The following is a 16664-nucleotide window of genomic DNA, read 5'->3' on the forward strand; positions in this document are numbered from 1 at the left end:
GTACTCTACCAACTGAGCCAGCCAGGCACCCCTGTAGTTGTATATTCTTTTAAACTGAAATTCTAAACATGTGCATATTACCTAAAAACCATAACAGCATTTTTAAAAGTAGGCAGGCACATGAGAGCAACTGATAAGTGGGATACCAATGGATTAACTTAAAAGAAGAAGCAGGTCGAAGTATGAGGTCAGAATTCATGTCCACTAGTCATGCATCTATCCCAGTAGGGACAGCCACCTAGAAGTCAAGTGACACTCAGATGGCAGCCTGACACATCAGAGCAGAGACAGGAAAATGATTTTTTTTTAATGAAGATAATGCCATTCCAACATGGAAACATACAAAAGTTTTTATTAAAAGAATTTCAAAATAGATGTAGAAGTCTAGCCCATAATGAGCAGGGTGTGCACCCACTCCGCTCTAGCTGCCACCAACAACCACTTCTATCATCAACCTCATTGCCCCTTCTTCTGGAAAAAAATAACCTCAAAGCATCCTGTGCTCCACCTGTAAATACTTTGGGATGTATTTATATCCCAAAGGGCATTTTCTTATGTATTAATCACATCTAAAATTAACAATAATTCCTTTTTTTTTTAAGATTTTATTTATTTATTTGAGAGAGAGAGGGTGAGAGACAGAGAGCACGAGAGGGGAGAGGATCAGAGGGAGAAGCAGACCCCCCGCTGAGCAGGGAGCCTGATGTGGGGCTCGATCCAGGGACTCCAGGATCATGACCTGAGCCGGAGGCAGTCGCTTAACCAACTGAGCCACCCAGGTGCCCCAACAATAATTCCTTTTAAAGAATGTTCAAGGAAAAGTAATTCTCCACACTCCCACCACCATTCAAACCACAGTGATTGCACTTCTCTTCCAGGTCTGTGGGCAGTGTGCAAGGTCCTTGCAAGGCCCGGTTCCAGAGTTGAGTGCACCAGGACACTCTGTTTCTTCCCCCACTTAACATTGTATGGCGTTCAGTTCCACTTAGCCTCATCTTCTTAACAAGGAGAGTTTGATAATCTTCATATGCCTTTAGGAATACCTTCTTTACAAACCATTTATTTCTTTTGAATATTAATGCAAAAATCTTCAACAAAATACTAACCAACTAAATTCTGCTGCATGTTAAAAGGATTATACACCAGGACCAAACAGGATTTATTCCCACAATTCAAGGATGGTTCAACATATGAAAATCAACCAATATAAGGTGCACCTCAACCAATATAAGGGTGGCTCAGTTGGTTAAGTGTCTGCCTTTGGCTCAGGTCATGATGGGATCGAGCCCCACATCAGGCTTCCTGCTCAGCAGGGAGTCTGCTTGTCCCTCTCCCTCTGCCCCTCCCCCTACTCATGCTCTCTCTCAAATAAACAAATAAAATCTTAAAAAAAAAAAGATGGATGGAACTAGAGGGTATTATGCTAAGCGAAATAAGTCGATCAGAGATAAAGACAAGTATCATATGATCTCACTGATATGAGGAATTTGAGAAACAAGACAGAGGATCATAGGGGAAGGGAGGGAAAAATGAAACAAGATGAAACCAGAGAGAGAGACAAACCGTAAGAGACTCTTAATATCAGGAAACAAACTGAGGGTTGCTGGAGTGGAGGGGGGTGGGAGGGATGGGCTGGCTGGGTGAAGGACATTGGGGAGGGTATGTCTATGGTGAGTGCTGTGAGCTGTGTGAGACTGATGAATCACAGACCTGTACCCCTGAAACAAACAATACATTATATGTTAATGAAAAAGAAAATCAACTAATGTAAGACACTACATTAAAAAATAAAGGGTAAAAAACCCCACATAATCATCTCAATTGACGCAGAAAACCGTGTGATAAAGTCCAATACTCCTTTATGATAAAAACACTCAACAGACTAGGAATAGAAGGGAACTTCCTCCATATGATAAAGGCCATATACGAAAAACCCGGTGAGCATCACACACAGTGGTGAAAGACTGAAAGCTTTCTTCCGGAGATCGGGACGACGACAAGGCTGCCCGCTGTCCCCACTTCTGTTCAACATAGCACTGGAAGTCCTCGCCACAGCAATCAGACAAGAAAAAGGAATGAAAGGTATCCAAATGGGACGCGGAAAAGTTAAAACTGCAGACGACATGATATTCCATGGAGAAAGCCCTGGGTTCCACACCAAAACCCAAAGAAGCAAATCGAGCTCATAAGCAAGTTAAGCGACACTGTAGAATGACAAACCAACACTCGGAAACTCCGGAGCATTTCTACACACTAACAGTGAACAAGGCCATAAGGAAATCAAGGAAACAATGCCATTTACAAGAGCATAAAGAAACACTTAAGGATTAAACCAAGGAGGTAAAGGCTTGCAGGCTGAAAATTAAAAAAACTGCTGAAAGAAATGGAAGGAGACACAAATGCGGGGACACAGATTCTGAATCGCCGGGCTAGCGGGACAGTGGAATGTCAACCGGGCAGCCGGCGCCCTGCAGGGGCGAGGGCGGGACTACAGCCCCCACAATACCTCCGGCGGCAGCGACGGAAGCGACGGCGTTGGAGGCGGCGGCCTAGGCCAGGGCCAATCACCGTCCGGCGGTGTCGCGGGGCACGACGGGTCTTGTAGTGGGCGCGGGGGCGGGACGAAGGCCCTCACGGTACCCGCGGAGGCGGTGACGGAGGCAACAGCTTCAGAAGGGGCCCGCCTCGGCGCAGGCCGCGGGCCAATCACGGCCGAGCTGGCGGCGCGGGGCACGACGGGCCGTGTAGTCGGCGGGGGCGAGACTACGGCCCCCACAGTGCCTCGCGCGGCACGGGGCGCACTGCGGCTGCGCGGGGGCGACCGGGGCGCCGTCGGGCTGGGCGGCGGCGGCGGCGACGGCGGCGGACGGGAGCCCGGCCTGAGCCTCGCTGGGAGCAGCGCGACCGGCCGCGGGCCACCATGTCGGCGCCGTCGGAGGAGGAGGAGTACGCGCGGCTGGTGATGGAGGCGCAGCCCGAGTGGCTGCGCGCCGAGGTGAAGCGGCTGTCGCACGAGCTGGCCGAGACCACGCGCGAGAAGATCCAGGCGGCCGAGTACGGGCTGGCGGTGCTCGAGGAGAAGCACCAGCTCAAGCTGCAGTTCGAGGAGCTCGAGGTGGACTACGAGGCCATCCGCGGCGAGATGGAGCAGCTCAAGGAGGTGAGGGGCAGGCGCGGCGCCGCGCCCCGGCCGCGCCCCGACCCCGGCAGCCAGGCCGGGCGGACCGCCGAGCGGAGCCCTGACCCCGGGCTGGGCAGGTCCCGGGCCAGCCCTGCAGCCGGGCCGGGCCGGGCCAGCGCTGCGGCGCCCAGGGTCGGGGCTGCAGCGGCCCGCCGGTGCGGTGGTGGGCGGCGCGCGTGCGGGAGTTCGGGCCTCCGCGGGCAGGGGCTGCGGGTGGGGCCGCGTCGCCAGCCTGTCTGCTTCTGGCCGCAGGCCTCGGGCCCAGTGGGACGGTGGCCTCTGCGGTGCTGGGCTTCCCGGGCTGGGGCTGGGGGCTGGGGGCGTGGGATGGTGCAGGGAGCCGGCTGGGAGGGGCCGACTGGGCGCCCACCACCTCCAGGCGGACGAGCTCTCCTCTCTTCCGTGAGCGCTCTAGGCTGGGAAGGGCCTCGACGGGGCTCGCCTTGAATGTGGTCATCTGGGATAGCTGGCCTGCCCCTCGTCCCTCCTAGGCTCGGCTCCGCGACCGCCCCCCCCCATTACTTCTCTGGGAGGCAGCACTTCTCCCGCCTACTTCCTGTCTTGGGGCCTTGGCTGCCGTCCCAGGGTCGGGCGACAGGTCTGTGGGTGTTTGTCACCGAGGGAGCCTTGGGTCTTCTCTGATTTTGGCCCCGGGATGAGGTGGGACCCCCAGGTGCCTTCGAGCCTCCCCGGAGAGCTGGGCGGGCCTTCCATGAAGCAGTTCTGGGTGACTTCAACAGCAGCTTCCCTCCCAGGTCTCCCTGACCCCTCAGCCCTGTTGTGGGGGGTGGGCAGGAAGAAGTTGCTTTCTGGGTGGAACATCCAGGTTTGGACCCAGGCCCAGCGCCTTGCTGGCGTTGTGATTGTGGGCTGGAGCCCTAGCTCTTCCTTCTGCAGCATTGCCCACCCAGAAAAGACTGGTCTGAGAATTGTATATGAGAACAGGCCGGGCATGGTCAGGTGTGTGGCCTGTTGGTTTCTCTGACAGCGTGCCCGTTCCCCATCAGACACTTCCCTCGTCCAGGTGGGCTCTTGGCCCTTGGTCTTGGGATCCACCGTGCTCGCTGCCTCCCTGACTGCCCACCTCCCGGCTTGTCTGCTCCCAGTGGCCTCAGGCAAGTGCCTGTGCTGTTCAGAGCCTCCCTGCCTCACTGGGGACACCAGTAAGGTCCCCTTTTGATAGCGACGAGGAGAGAATGTATTAGCCCACACAGGTGCTTAGGTCTGTGCTAGGCAGATCAGGTGTTTGGTTAGAAGCAGTAAACCAACCGACGTTGGGGGTGGGGGGCAGGTGGCAACATATGAGACCTGTGGTCCTGTCATCTGCTGGCGGGCCCCATCCAGGTGCGTGGGGTGAGGGGATGCACCTGCAGTGGAGGGAGGCAGGGGGCTGTGAGAATACGGAGCAGGAGTGCCTTTGGCCCCCTTCAGGTCTCTGGTCCTCTCCCCTCCCCTAACTTGCTGAGCACCTCCCCATCCCCTGGCCCAGCAGCAAGCGCAGTCCCTTTCTGTGTTGACAAGCTCACATTCATGTCCCCTCTAAGAACAGACCAGAACAGACTGTAGCAGAAAGAACCAGCCCCCACTTAGGGGCCTTTCCGTTATCAGCTCTTTACTGTCACAGACAGATGTTTTGACCATCGTTTTGTGGGGTGTGTCTGGAGGGTGGATCCCAGAGGGAATCAGGAGGATGGTGTGTCAGGTGTTCTTCAAGTGCCTGCTTGCTTGGTTTGATGTCACCTACCAGCTCCTGCAGGAACTAGCCCCTTGGCCTTGGACACACAGCTCCACTGTCCTGATCTCTAGCTCCCCCCACTGTGGGTGTGGTGAGTAGTTGAGCAGAAGCTGAGAAAGGAGCATCGGAGTCTCAGACACGCTGCGGGAAGGTGGCACCAGGCCACGCACACCCAGGCTGGCGCAGCCTCTCCTCAACCTCGTTCATTGTAGTCGCGGTCTTACTTGGATATGTTAACTCTTACTTTATTTTATTTTTATTTATTTTTTTATTTCTTTAAGATTTTATTTATTTGACAAAGATAGAGAACACAAGTAGGCAGAGCGGCAGGCAGGAGAAGCAGGCTTCCCACAGAGGAGGGAGCCTGACGCTGGGCTCGATCCCAGGACCCCGGGATCATGACCTGAGCCGAAGGCAGACGCTTAATCGACTGAGCCACCCAGGCGCCCCTGTTAACTCTTATTTTAAAAATCAAGATTTAATGAGACATATTTTCTTGGGTCTTTTTTTTCTCTCGTAGAGAGGTGAGCCATTTGTATTCTTTTAACACTTCATTTCTCGAACTAGAGTTGGTTCAGTTGCTGACAAATTGCATTTCAGACAGAGGTGTTTGCGCTCCTGTGCGCAGCCTTTGTAGATGGTCCTGTTTGTGAGGGAGGGAGGCTGGCTGGCTGGTCATAGGTGGGTGCTCTGTGCCCAGGCCCAGGACGAGTGGGCCCCTGTGGTGGCCTTGCAGCCTTTGTCACTTGGTGCGTGTGTGTCTTGACACCATGGTGTGTGTGTGCCTGTGCGTGTGTGTATGGGGCGCCGCTGGCCCTTTTTGCCTAAGCATTTTTGCTAGTGACTGAACCTGGCTTAATAAGGGCCCAGTCCATCCCAAGTCCCACTGTGTCCCCTCCCCGCTCTGTGGGGAGGAGAATCGGACGGCCTTCGGTCAGCCAGCCGTGTGGTGTTTGCTGTCCTGAGTGGCCATGTCCTCATCCCGCTCTGTACCCTCTGCTGCAGCTTCAAGGGGGGCCGGTGTGCTGGGGTGGGTGCCCTGAGTGGGCGGCCCTCGCCTCGGGGACGTGGGGGCTGGAGGGCGTGCCTCGGGCCAGGCAGGGGTCCGAGGGTAGGGCCAGCGCCCTCACCGCCTTGGGTACCACCTCGGGCTCTTGTTTGCGCAGTGTACTTAGGGCCCGGGAAGCAGCGGGTGGAATCTGGTGAGCTGTGGTGTGTCATGGGCTGGGCACAGTGCCCGGCACACAGTAAGTGCTTACTTAGTGTGTGCCAGCTGGTGTCGTCAGCTCCTTCCCTCCACCTCACTCCGGCCTGGCTCCCCTCCCCGCCGTCCCCACAGGAGATTGGGTAGCAGAGCCTGCTGCCTGGGGCCCCGGGCCGGGCTCACCCTGCACTGCGGCCCTGTGTCCGTCTGCCTTCGCTGCTCTTGCCAGTCCTGCCTCTCCCAGCTCCTGGAAGGCCTGCCCTCCAGCCCGCGGGCCCTTCGAGGCCTGGGCGCTTCTCGCAGCCACCTCCCCTCCCTCCAGACTTGCCTGAGCCCAGCTCTCAGCGCTGAAGTCCTTCGGTCCTGCTCAGCCCGAAGGGCCAGGGCAGAGCTAGTGGGGGCTGCTCTGTCTCCTACACTCCCTTCCTTCCCTCCCTCCCTCTCCTACCCTCCTCTCCCAGTGGGTGGGGAAACTGAGGTATGGATGGGTGGGGGTGACCACTTAGAACGAGGTCCTCAGGCACCGGGTCCCCTCAGGGTCTTTGCATAGAAGTTACAGCTGTGAGTCAGTTTAGTCCCACAGAGGAGGGTGCTGTGAAGGCCTCCCCATTCGCCACTGACTCCTACAGCCCCCACACCTACCCTTGGGGCCACCACCTTGTTATGTCCATCCCACAGCTGGGGAAACCGAGGCACAGGGAAGCCGAGTTTTGCTCAAGGCTGTGAGCCTGTCCCTGTTCCTGCCGAGGAGGGAGGGGTGGTTGGAGGCCTCCTCAAGTGTTTTCTTGGGGGTGGGAAGAGCTCCGACTTGGCTAAAGCCTGTGGGGATTCTCCTGGAAGATGGAGCAGAGTCCTTGGGGCTGGAGTCCCCTGGGGGACCTGCGCCGGTGTGCGGCGGTCTGCGGTGGGCGGGAAGGGGCCTGACTTGGGGCGGAAGGTGGGGTCTGGCGGGCCCTGGAGGCGCAGGGGTGGCCGGGCCTGCGGGGTGACAGTTGAGGGAGGCAGCTGCTGGTGAGCAAGGATGGTGACCGGCTGGCTCCCCATGGCTGTACTGCCGGACACTCCCCACTTTGCTGCCTTGGAACATGTGTCGGGCAGGGGTCACAAAGCAAACGTGAGAAATACCAGAGTGTCCTGCATTGCCTCCATGTCCCCTCCTGTCCTGTCCGTGCTGACTGGCTGTCACAAGATGCTTCCCGAGATGAGCGGCGGTGGGAGCCTGAGATGTACAGCCCTGGCAGGAAGGAGGTGCCGCATGAGCCGTCCGGGGCCACGGTCTCCACGCTGCCTCCAAGGGTCGTGTGCACCCTGCCTAGCCCTCAGGAACTGTGTGCCCTGGACCAGCGGTCTGCCCATCAGGGTCAGGGAGGCTGACTGTGGCTTTGGGCACCGGGGGCCAGTGCCCCTGGAGCACACGGGCAGGCGGTGGTCAGAGAGAGCGGTGGCCAGGGCCGCATGGAGTCCTGCTGGGCTTCCCTGTCACCTCAGGGACCTTGCCGGGAGGGAGGAGATCAGTTCCCCCTTGTCAGTGGGGGGCAGCCGCCCGCAGTGACACTTCCCCACGGTGGTGCACTGCACGTGCCGCTGCAAACATTGGGGGTAGAGAAAGATTGGCTTCTGCTGAGACAGTGAGGTGAAGCTGGCCAGCGGGCAGGGGCTGGCCAGGACCCCGCACACTCTGATGGGCAAGGCCCTCCGGGCCCCGGAGCCCTCCCCCACCAGGTCTGCCGTGGGAGGAGGACCCAGATCCAGGTTGCAGGGTCACGGGGACGCAGGGCCGTCCGGGCTCAGGCAGCTGATAGTATTGAGGAGGTCTGGGGCCCGGCTTCTTATTTAGAGCTTAATACATTTTAAGAATCATACGTCTGGGGCGCCTGAGTGGCTCAGTCGGTTAAGCGTCTGCCTTCGGCTCAGGTCATGATCCCGGGGTCCTGGGATCAAGCCCTGCATCGGGCTCCCCACTCTGCTGGAAGCGTGCTTCTCCCTCTCCCACTCCCCCTGCTTGTGTTCCCTCTCTCGCTGTGTCTCTCTCTGTCTAATAAATAAATAAAATCTTTAAAAAAAAAAAAGAATCGTACGTCTGCTTTGGGAGGAGCATCAGAAGCTAGCTGTGCGCGGTATGTGTGCGGGAATTGGGAAGGTGATCGATGGCAAGTATGGGGAGCAGCAGGCTGTTTCTTCTCGCCACCTGTTTTCTTCCCGTGGCTGTAGGGCGGCCTCACAGTACTCCGAAAAGCAGAAAGCGGCAGCTGTGATGGCTTGCGAAGAGACACAGGTTTGTGTTACGCTCTGGGTTGCAGAAAAGCAGGTTTAATTCACGTGAACGGAGACTGGGTTTCCGTGGGTCTGGAAGACGCGGTGCACTCTGGTCCAGTCACTGTGTTACGTGAAATCACTGTGTGGTTGTGTTTTACGGGTTTGCTTTTTAAAAGGCAGTTTGTCTGCATGGCGCCCCTGCCAAGGGCTTCCACCTTCTTGAGGGGAGGTTTTGAGCAGAACCCAAGCAGGGGGAATCATGTGGTTGGCGTGTGTCTGCGGCTCCAGCTCGCCTCTTCCTGGACCTTGCTTCTCTGTAAGCACGACTGTGTGTCGGGCTGAGAAAATAAGGACTCTTTTATGGAATGTAGGTTAAGTGTTTCATAGCATTCATGGCTGAATTTTCCTTGACGTTGTCACGATCCAGTCAGGTTCCGTCAGCATTGGGATTTGCCTGTTTGGCTCAGAAACGTGGCTTCACTGGTGTGTTTGCATCAGGAGCCAAGCAGGGTCCGCTGGGTGCCCCTGGCCGAGGGCCTGTCCTGAGGCCTCCCGCCGTCCTGTCCCCCGCTGGGCCTGGGGCTGCCCTCTCCCACAGGCCCTGCTACTGTCTGTGTGTTCCTTTTTCTTAAAAAGTTGGCAGGACTGCTGCCTTCAGCTGGTCGGTGGCCTGGCTCCTGGGTCGCCCATCCGGCACATTTGTGAGACCAGCCTTCTTGTACCTCCACTGCCCCCTGGGGCCCCTGATCACCCATTGGGTGTGTCCTGACTGACGCAGAGTGATGCCAGCTCTCTGTGACCCAGGAGAGAGGGGCTGGCCTTGTCCCCGCTCCACAGGTGGGGACCTGGGTCAGAGCGAGGGCTCATGGCCCACGCTATGTGCCAGCAAGGCTTGATGTGACCCCCAGCAGCCCCCTCCCTGGGCCTCGGTGTCCTCAGGTTAGGCCAGCGCATCCTGGAAGCCCTGGCAGGGATCGTGAGAGGGTGCCCCGGGACCTGTTCTGCAGGCCTCGGTCATTTAGTGCCTGGGGTCCCCTGGGCATGCTCCTCTCTCCATCTCCCTCGCACCCCATCCCGTATGCACTGGAGCGGTCCAGGCTTGTCCACCAGCCTGAGGGGCTCCTTGGATGTCCTCGGCTGTGACCCGGGGTGTTCAGAGGCCATGTCAGCCCCTGGATGGGGCAGAGCCAGGCAGGCTGTCTGCTGTCACCCTGTCAGCTGGTGCAAAGGCTGGGATTGCAGATGCTCACCAGTTAGGGAGGGCAGACCCCCATAGCAGCCTAGGGGCAAGTTGTCGCCAGCACTGATGTCCCCCGGCTTTGTCGTCGTGGCCAGCCTGGTGAGGCAGTCACTTCTGCTACAATATCTGTTCCAGGAACAGTGGGAGCTGGTCTTGTCCCAGGAAAACAGCAGTCCCAGGACCCCATGTGGGAGCCCACAGGACAGACCTCACGTGTCCTCAGGCTCTTCCTGGATGCGACAGTGTCTCAGACGTTCTGTGTTTGTTTTGGGGAGCACCGGGCAGGTGTTTTGCCAAATGTCCCTCAGTTGGGATTTGTCTCCTGTGTTTCTTGGGCTTGGAGTGGGGTGATGGGTTTTTGGGAGGAGGGTCTCAGCAGTGAAGTGCTCTTCTCCCCACATCCCTGGCTGGGTGTTTGTCCAGGTCTCCTCTGCCAGGGCGCCCCTTCTCCCTTTCCAGACCCTTCTTGGACGGGAGCTTCTACCTACGTTTGGGATTTTTCTGCATGGGAGACCTGTCTCTTCCCCATTTATTTAGTTACCCATCCAGGGGTTTGTATTGCTGTTGACTCACAGTTTACATTTGTGTTAGGATCCAATACTGCTTGATTTTGTTGTTCACTTGTTCCAGCTTTGGCCCCTGGCGGCACTTCCATTCGCTCCTGTGGCCCCTTGACACACTCGTAGTCATGATTGTTCCGTCCCTCCTCTTCCTCCCTTCTTCTTTCCCTCCTCCCCTCCTTCCCTCCTTTCTCATCTCTCCTTCTTCATTCCCTCCTTCCTTTCTTCCTTAGCAACTTTTTGGTGCTGCAAGGTACTCCGGGCTCATCCATGCCCCAGTGCTGGAATCAGCCACTTCTTCAAGGAGCCTGGTTTCTTTTATTGGAGAAGGTGTTAGAAGCCAAGAACTGGGGGCGCCTGGGTGGCTCAGTCAGTTAAGCGTCCGACTCTTCATTTCGGCTCAGGTCATGATCTCGGGGTCGTGGGATTGAGTGAGCCCTGTGCTCAGCTCTGAGTCTGCTTGAGATTCTCTTTCCCTCTCCCTCTGCCCCTGCCCCCGGCTCGCACACACACACTCTCTCAAATAAATAGATAAGATCTTGGGCGCCTGGGTGGCTCAGTCGGTTAAGCGACTGCCTTCGGCTCAGGTCATGATCCTGGAGTCCCTGGATCGAGTCCGCATCGGGCTCCTTGCTCGGCGGGGAGTCTGCTTCTCCTTCTGACCCTCCCCCCTCTCATGTGCTCTCTCTCTCTCTCATTCTCTCTCTCAAATAAATAAATAAATAAAAATCCTTAAAAAAAAAATAAATACATAAGATCTTTAAAGAGCAGCAGCCAAGGGCTGGGTGCTGGGTGCTGGGTGCTGCTGGAGCGTCACGGCCTCGACGCCCTCCCAGCCGACTGGGCCGGGGACAGGTGTGGGTACGGCGGCCCATGCACACACACGTCTACAGACATTTCTCGATGGAGCCACCTGTGCATATGTCAAGCTGAACATGGGTTCATGCTGACGTCTCCAGCTCTGGCCCCTCGCCGCGGGCGTCCTTCCGGCCGCCTCCCTTGCTTGTCTGTAACCTCCCTCCAGCAGCGAGACACCTGGCTCCGCCACCCGCCACCCAGCCGTGTGACCGCTCTGTTGGAGCGCAGGCGCGCAGGAGGTCAGAACTGCTGACCTGTGTCCGTGTCACCTGGAGCGGAGTGCTTCTGTGCCTTTGGTCTTCTGTGCTCCACCTGGTTCCAGATAAGGTGCTTGAGCAAGCACCGTGTTCCCCGTCCCCTCAGTGAGGTCGCGTCATTCATTTGAAATACAGTTAGACTGCTCAGCACATAACTGTGTTCCTTCCTAGGATCCCCCAACTTCTTCAGGGATGTTTTAAAATTTGCCTGCGTTCTTCTGTGGATATACCCACCCTTTGTTTATCCGTTCAGACGGGGCATCTTGGTTGCCTCCAGCTTTGCACGATTATGAATAAAGCTGCTGTAAACAGGTGCTTGCGTGGGGCGCTTGTACTGGGCGTGTGATCGCTGGATGGAGTTTGTTTAGTTTTGCAAGAAATCCCCAAACTCTCCCGCAGCGGCTGCGCAGGTCTCTGTCCCTGCAGCCTGACTGTGCGTGTCTGCCCTTGCTGTGCGCATCAGCGTCCGGCGCGGTCGGTGCTCCGGGTTTGGCCTCTCCGGGAAGCGTGAGTGCCATCTTGCTGGCGCCCCCCGATGATGCTCGACGTGGAGCAGCCTGTCATGGGCTCGTTTGCTGTCTGTGTCCTTGGTGACGTGTCGGCTCTCATCTGTGGCTCATTTGAAAATTGAGTTGTTTCTTACTGTTTTAGGAGTTCTTGATGTATTTGGGACACGAGTTGTAGTTTGCAAGTAATTCCTCCCCATCTGTGGCTGGTCTCTTCACTCTTGTAGCCGGGTCTTCCACAGAGCGGTTTTAGTTTTCGTGCCATCTTGCTTTTGTGGGTTGTGCTTTTGGTGCCGAGATCTGCATCCCCAAACCCAGGATTGCACCGATTCTTCTGCTGTGTTTCTGTCTGGAAGTTCTGTCATTTTGTGGTTAGGTCAGGGCTTGGTTTTGAGTTAGTTTTTGTGAAGGGCATAAAGGTGTGCCCGGACTCACTTTCTCGCATGGGGGTGTCTGGGTGTTGCAAGTTTGTTGAAGAGACTGGACTGTTTTTTGCTCCGTTGTATGCCCCCCAAGGTCCGTTCACTGTATATGGGCCGACTGCAGGTGCTCTGTTCTGTCCCATTGTTCTGTGCAGTTACCCTTTTGATCATATCCCACTGTCTTGATTGTGTGTTACTGGTTTTACTAGGTTTCCGTCTTTTCATGTGTCCCTCAGCCCCGGGGGTTTTGTTGTGTGACTCTGCTCCTGACAGGGGCCTGCTCCCCAGGTCTTCACCCCAGCGCTGATGAGGTTGGTTGTGGTCACTGACAGCCTGTGATTGTCCTTTTTTTAAATCTTGACAAAAAGTAACAGAATGCACATGGTTAAAAAGAAAAATCACCAGGGGCGCCTGGGTGGCTCAGTTGGTTAAGCGACTGCCTTCGGCTCAGGTCATGATCCTGGAGTCCCGGGATCGAGTCCCGCATCGGGCTCCCTGCTCAGCGGGGGGTCTGCTTCCCCCTCTGCCCTCTTCCCTCTCATGCTCTCTGTCTCTCATTCTCTCTCTCTCAAATAAATAAATAAAATCTTAAAAAAAAAAAAAAAGAAAATATTAAAAAAAAAAAAAGAAAGAAAAGAAAAATCACCAGCCCGGTTGGTGAGATTCTTGATAAAAGACCAGTGTGGTACGTCTGTGTCCTTGTGCCCTCGTCCCTGAAGGCGGTCCACAGGGCAGCGTCTTCATGTGGTTTTCCTTCCCTTGGGGTTCAGCCCAGTGAGGGTTGACTTTATTCCTGATAAACCAGCCCAGTGATCTGCTAAACTTACCAGCCTGTGCATTTGAGTTGTGCACTGAGGCCAGCCAGTGGACAGACCTGAGACCCGCGCCCCATGGGTGTTCCACTGGCTGTCTGCTCCAGGGCCGCTCTGTCTCTCCAGAAGTGTTTGGGTTCAGGTGCCTCCGCTGTCATTTCAGGTGCCCACCACCCTCTGGGAACCTCTTTCCAGCCTGTTGGGCCCCCGGGTCTGGCCTCTCCCTGTGGCTGCTCCTCGTCGCCAGCTTTGGGACAGGTCTGCAGGAACCCACTGGATTTATGGTCGGCCCGGGTGGGGCTCCCACATGCTCTTGCTGCCAAGCACACGTCTTTCTCTGCGCTCTCTCAGTGCCTCCCTTCCACTGCGGGACGCCCTTCTGTGCTGGCACCGGCTGAGGTCTGGAGTGCCCCTGTTTTCAGGCCCGAGGTGCGGCTGGGAAGCCTGGCCCAGGGCGCAGGGCGGCAGTCGACAGGGTGGCCGCTCACATGACACAGTGCTGGTGCTCTTGTCATGGCCGTGAGGTGGCCCCGGTGGTCTCCACAGGAGGGCGTCCTGGAGCGGAGACGTGGGCCATGGGCACACTGCGTTTGTCACAGCACAGGACGGGCCTGACTGCCCCACCCCTCCGGACAACCTCAGGTGTGCGGGGTGGAGGGGCAAGGTGGGGGACCAGACAGTGGGAGCCCCTCCCGGCGGGTGATCCTGCACCTGTTCCTGGGGGGCACCTGGCAGTCACCCGGCCAGGGCCAGCAGGACAGGATGCCAGATGCGGGGGCTACTCTGAGACCCACCGTCTCGCCTTGGCCACAGCTGCGGACACGTCTGTCCCCAAGTTCGTAGGCTCTGGGTCCTGAGGTAGAGTCTCTGGCCACTTGCTGACCATGTGGCTTGCCGGGTGTCCCTTTACTGCGCGGCTAGTAACAGAGAAGACGTGCTGAGATTAGAGGCGGAGCGAGCCCACACAGGCTGCTGTCCGGGTGAGCTCCGGCCATCGGGAGGCACCGGGCAGACGGGGGCCGGGCAGCCACCCTTTGTGCCGTGGCCTAAGGCTGCTCAGCGGGGCTCGCGGTGGCCGGTCAGCAGTGCGGGAACACAGGGGCTTGCCTCCGGCCCTGGGACTGGCCTCTGGGTCCACCCAGGTCCCTGGGGACCGCCCCAGCCCTGAGGCTCAGCTGGCCAGAAGCCTGCCTGCTGACACTGAGGCAATTAGGGAGTAATCTTCTCTAAATGCACCGATTCTGGCTAAATCCCTCCCGCCCAGGAGTGGATTCCCAGCTTTCTAAAAGCAGCTTAATGTTTGGACGCTGCCCAGGGCAGCTGGGGTGCGTGGTTGGCGATGGGACAAATGTGGGTGGATGGGACGGGCGGGGGTGACAACCATCCTTCGGCAGCCGCATTCTGTTCCCATGTGGGCGTCAGTCCTCAGGTCTGGTTCGTCTGATCCCCACAGCCAGTGTGCAGGTGCTCCGAGGGAAACTGAGGCCAGAAGCCACCAGTGGGAAGGGTGGGTCAATGGAGGACAGATGTCACACATGGTCCACTTGGGCCTGGGACAGGGACGGGCCCTTGACACGCTGGTATGATGGGTGAGGGTTGTCAGCTGGGCAGAGTTTGTGTGAGTGTGCCCACAGCCTCCATCTGCCCCCCGTTCCCAGGAGGGGGCCCCCATCCCAAGAGGACGTCCCTGTTCCCGGGAGGAGACTCCCAAGTCCACGAGGGGGCTGCCCCCCTTCCCAGCGTAAGTTCCCAATCCAAAGAGGGTCTGTTCTCTAGCTGCCTCAGAACCACCACCCCCACCCCGGAACCCATAGCACCTCCAGCCTTCCCAGCAGACTGCCTAGCCCCTGTGTATTCGCTGGACCTGTTGTCCCCACCCACCGACTTCTCGTGTGGGCCCTTCACCCCTGCAGGGTCCCCATGTCCTGCCTGGCCTCTGGACCATGCATAGGCATTTACTGAATATCTGTCACCTGCCAGGCGTGGGCTCGCCTGATCCACTGAGTGGGTGCACACCTGGTGCTAGGTATGGGGTGCCCTGGGCCCACTGGTGTTTGCATTTCCATAGGCCAGGCCTGCCCCGGCCTACACTGTGTATTTAGGGGTTCGGGCCCTTCCTTCCCCAGCTCGACTCTCTGTCTGTGAACCGAAATGGTAAGAGTACTGGTCTTCGGGTTGTGTTGGACTGAGGGAATTCACAGGCTCCTGCTGGCCGTCCCGTGTCTCCCACTTGTTGGGATTCACTGTGAGGTGGGGCTGAACCCTTCTTCACGTGGTGGGTTGCATTAATCAGGGTGGGATGGATCTCGAGGGATGGAAGATTCCAGAGCGTCTCTGGCTGCTACCCAGATGATTCTGTCTTGTAAGCAGCCCTCATTTTTGACATGGGTGCGTAACTCACCTGTAAGGAGATGAAGAGATGCTTGTGCTCCCAGCTGCCCCATCAGGAGGGTCACCAGCAGGTGCCTTCGCACCACCTGGCCGCAAGGGCCCTGCTGGCCTCTGCAGCGATCAGGTTCTCTTGCAGACCTTTGTGTTAATGGTTGGCTTCCTGTCTGAGGCGGGTGCCCAGTCGGTGCCTGAGTCACCACACCTCCTGCTTGGGGATGTAGGGGTTACCGGGGTGCAAGGCTCTGTGTGCATCTGCATGCTCGCCTTTCCTGGTGATTCCCATGAGTGGAACCCATCTGCCCTTGTCCAGGACAGACACGCACAGATAGCCGCCCTGGTCCCCTGGCAAAAAGGCCAGGCCCTCCTTGGGCTCTGCCGCTTCAGTTACCCAGCGCCTGGGGGTGCAGGGCCGTGCGCCAGGAGGGAGATAATCTCCGTAAGTCGTGTGAAGTGGGGCTGAGGACCAGTGTGACCAGCCTCAGCCAGATCTGGGGATTAACAGGCACTGCCCCAGTAAACCACAACATTCCAGATTCCAGGTCCGGCACCCCAAGACTGGGACGGGCCGCCTAGCAGGTGCGCCTGCACCTGTGAACAGATGTTTCTGGCTCCCCGGGTGATTTTGAGGCAAGGCAGCTAAATAGGGCCAGGTGTGGGTTCTGCCCTCCGATCTCTGCCTCTTTCCTGCCTCCTCTGGCGGCCGTACCTGGGAGGTGATAGGGAGTCACTTGCTCTCAGAGTCTGGTTTCTCTGTGCAAGGAGAGCTTTCCCATGAGAGAGAAGCTAATGGGCTCCCGTTGGCACAGACCGTGAAGTGCTCAGGGCTTAGGTTGTTTCCTGAACCCCCCCCCGCGGGGCCTCTCCCATCTGTGGCATCTCCTCCCTGGACCCAGTCAGAGCTGGAGGGGTGCCGAGGCCTGGTGGGGGGCTGGGGGTTTGGGAGCTGGGCCACCCGCTGAGCAGGGCTGTGGGCTGGGCCTTGGAGCAGCTCTGTTCTGGCTGCTGTGTGAGCGCCACTTGTGCCTCGGGGCCTCCTCGGGCCATCTGTCCCGTACGCATCCCTTGGTTGCTGGCTCCGGCCCTCTCCTGCCCCTCTCATGCAGCCAGTCCTTTGTTGACTGGTCGGTTGGAGGCACTCCTTTGTGAAGAGCCGTTCAGGACCGTCGCCAGCGTTTCTGGAAGGTGTCTGCCTTTTTCTTACTGATGCGTTGGAGTTATCTGGGCGGATCCTCCCGTCGTCGG

The 16664-nt window shown here is 57.7% G+C and overlaps 1 protein-coding gene across 2 annotated transcripts in view; it reads left to right on the forward strand.

Moving 5' to 3' along the window:
- Nucleotides 1-2846: 2846 nt before the first annotated feature.
- BICD2 (BICD cargo adaptor 2) overlaps nt 2847-16664 on the forward strand; it is a 44397-nt gene continuing 30579 nt past the window's right edge. For both annotated transcript variants that reach the window (XM_035029254.1, XM_035029253.1), the window contains exon 1: nt 2847-3160. In XM_035029254.1, coding sequence (XP_034885145.1) covers nt 2921-3160 — 240 coding nt within the window. In that variant the 5' untranslated portion in view covers nt 2847-2920. The remainder of the gene's footprint in view (nt 3161-16664) is intronic.

This window comes from Mirounga leonina, unplaced genomic scaffold, assembly GCF_011800145.1.
Source record: "Mirounga leonina isolate KUSES-001 unplaced genomic scaffold, KU_Mleo_1.0 Mir_224, whole genome shotgun sequence".
NCBI classification, from domain to species: Eukaryota; Metazoa; Chordata; class Mammalia; order Carnivora; family Phocidae; genus Mirounga; species Mirounga leonina.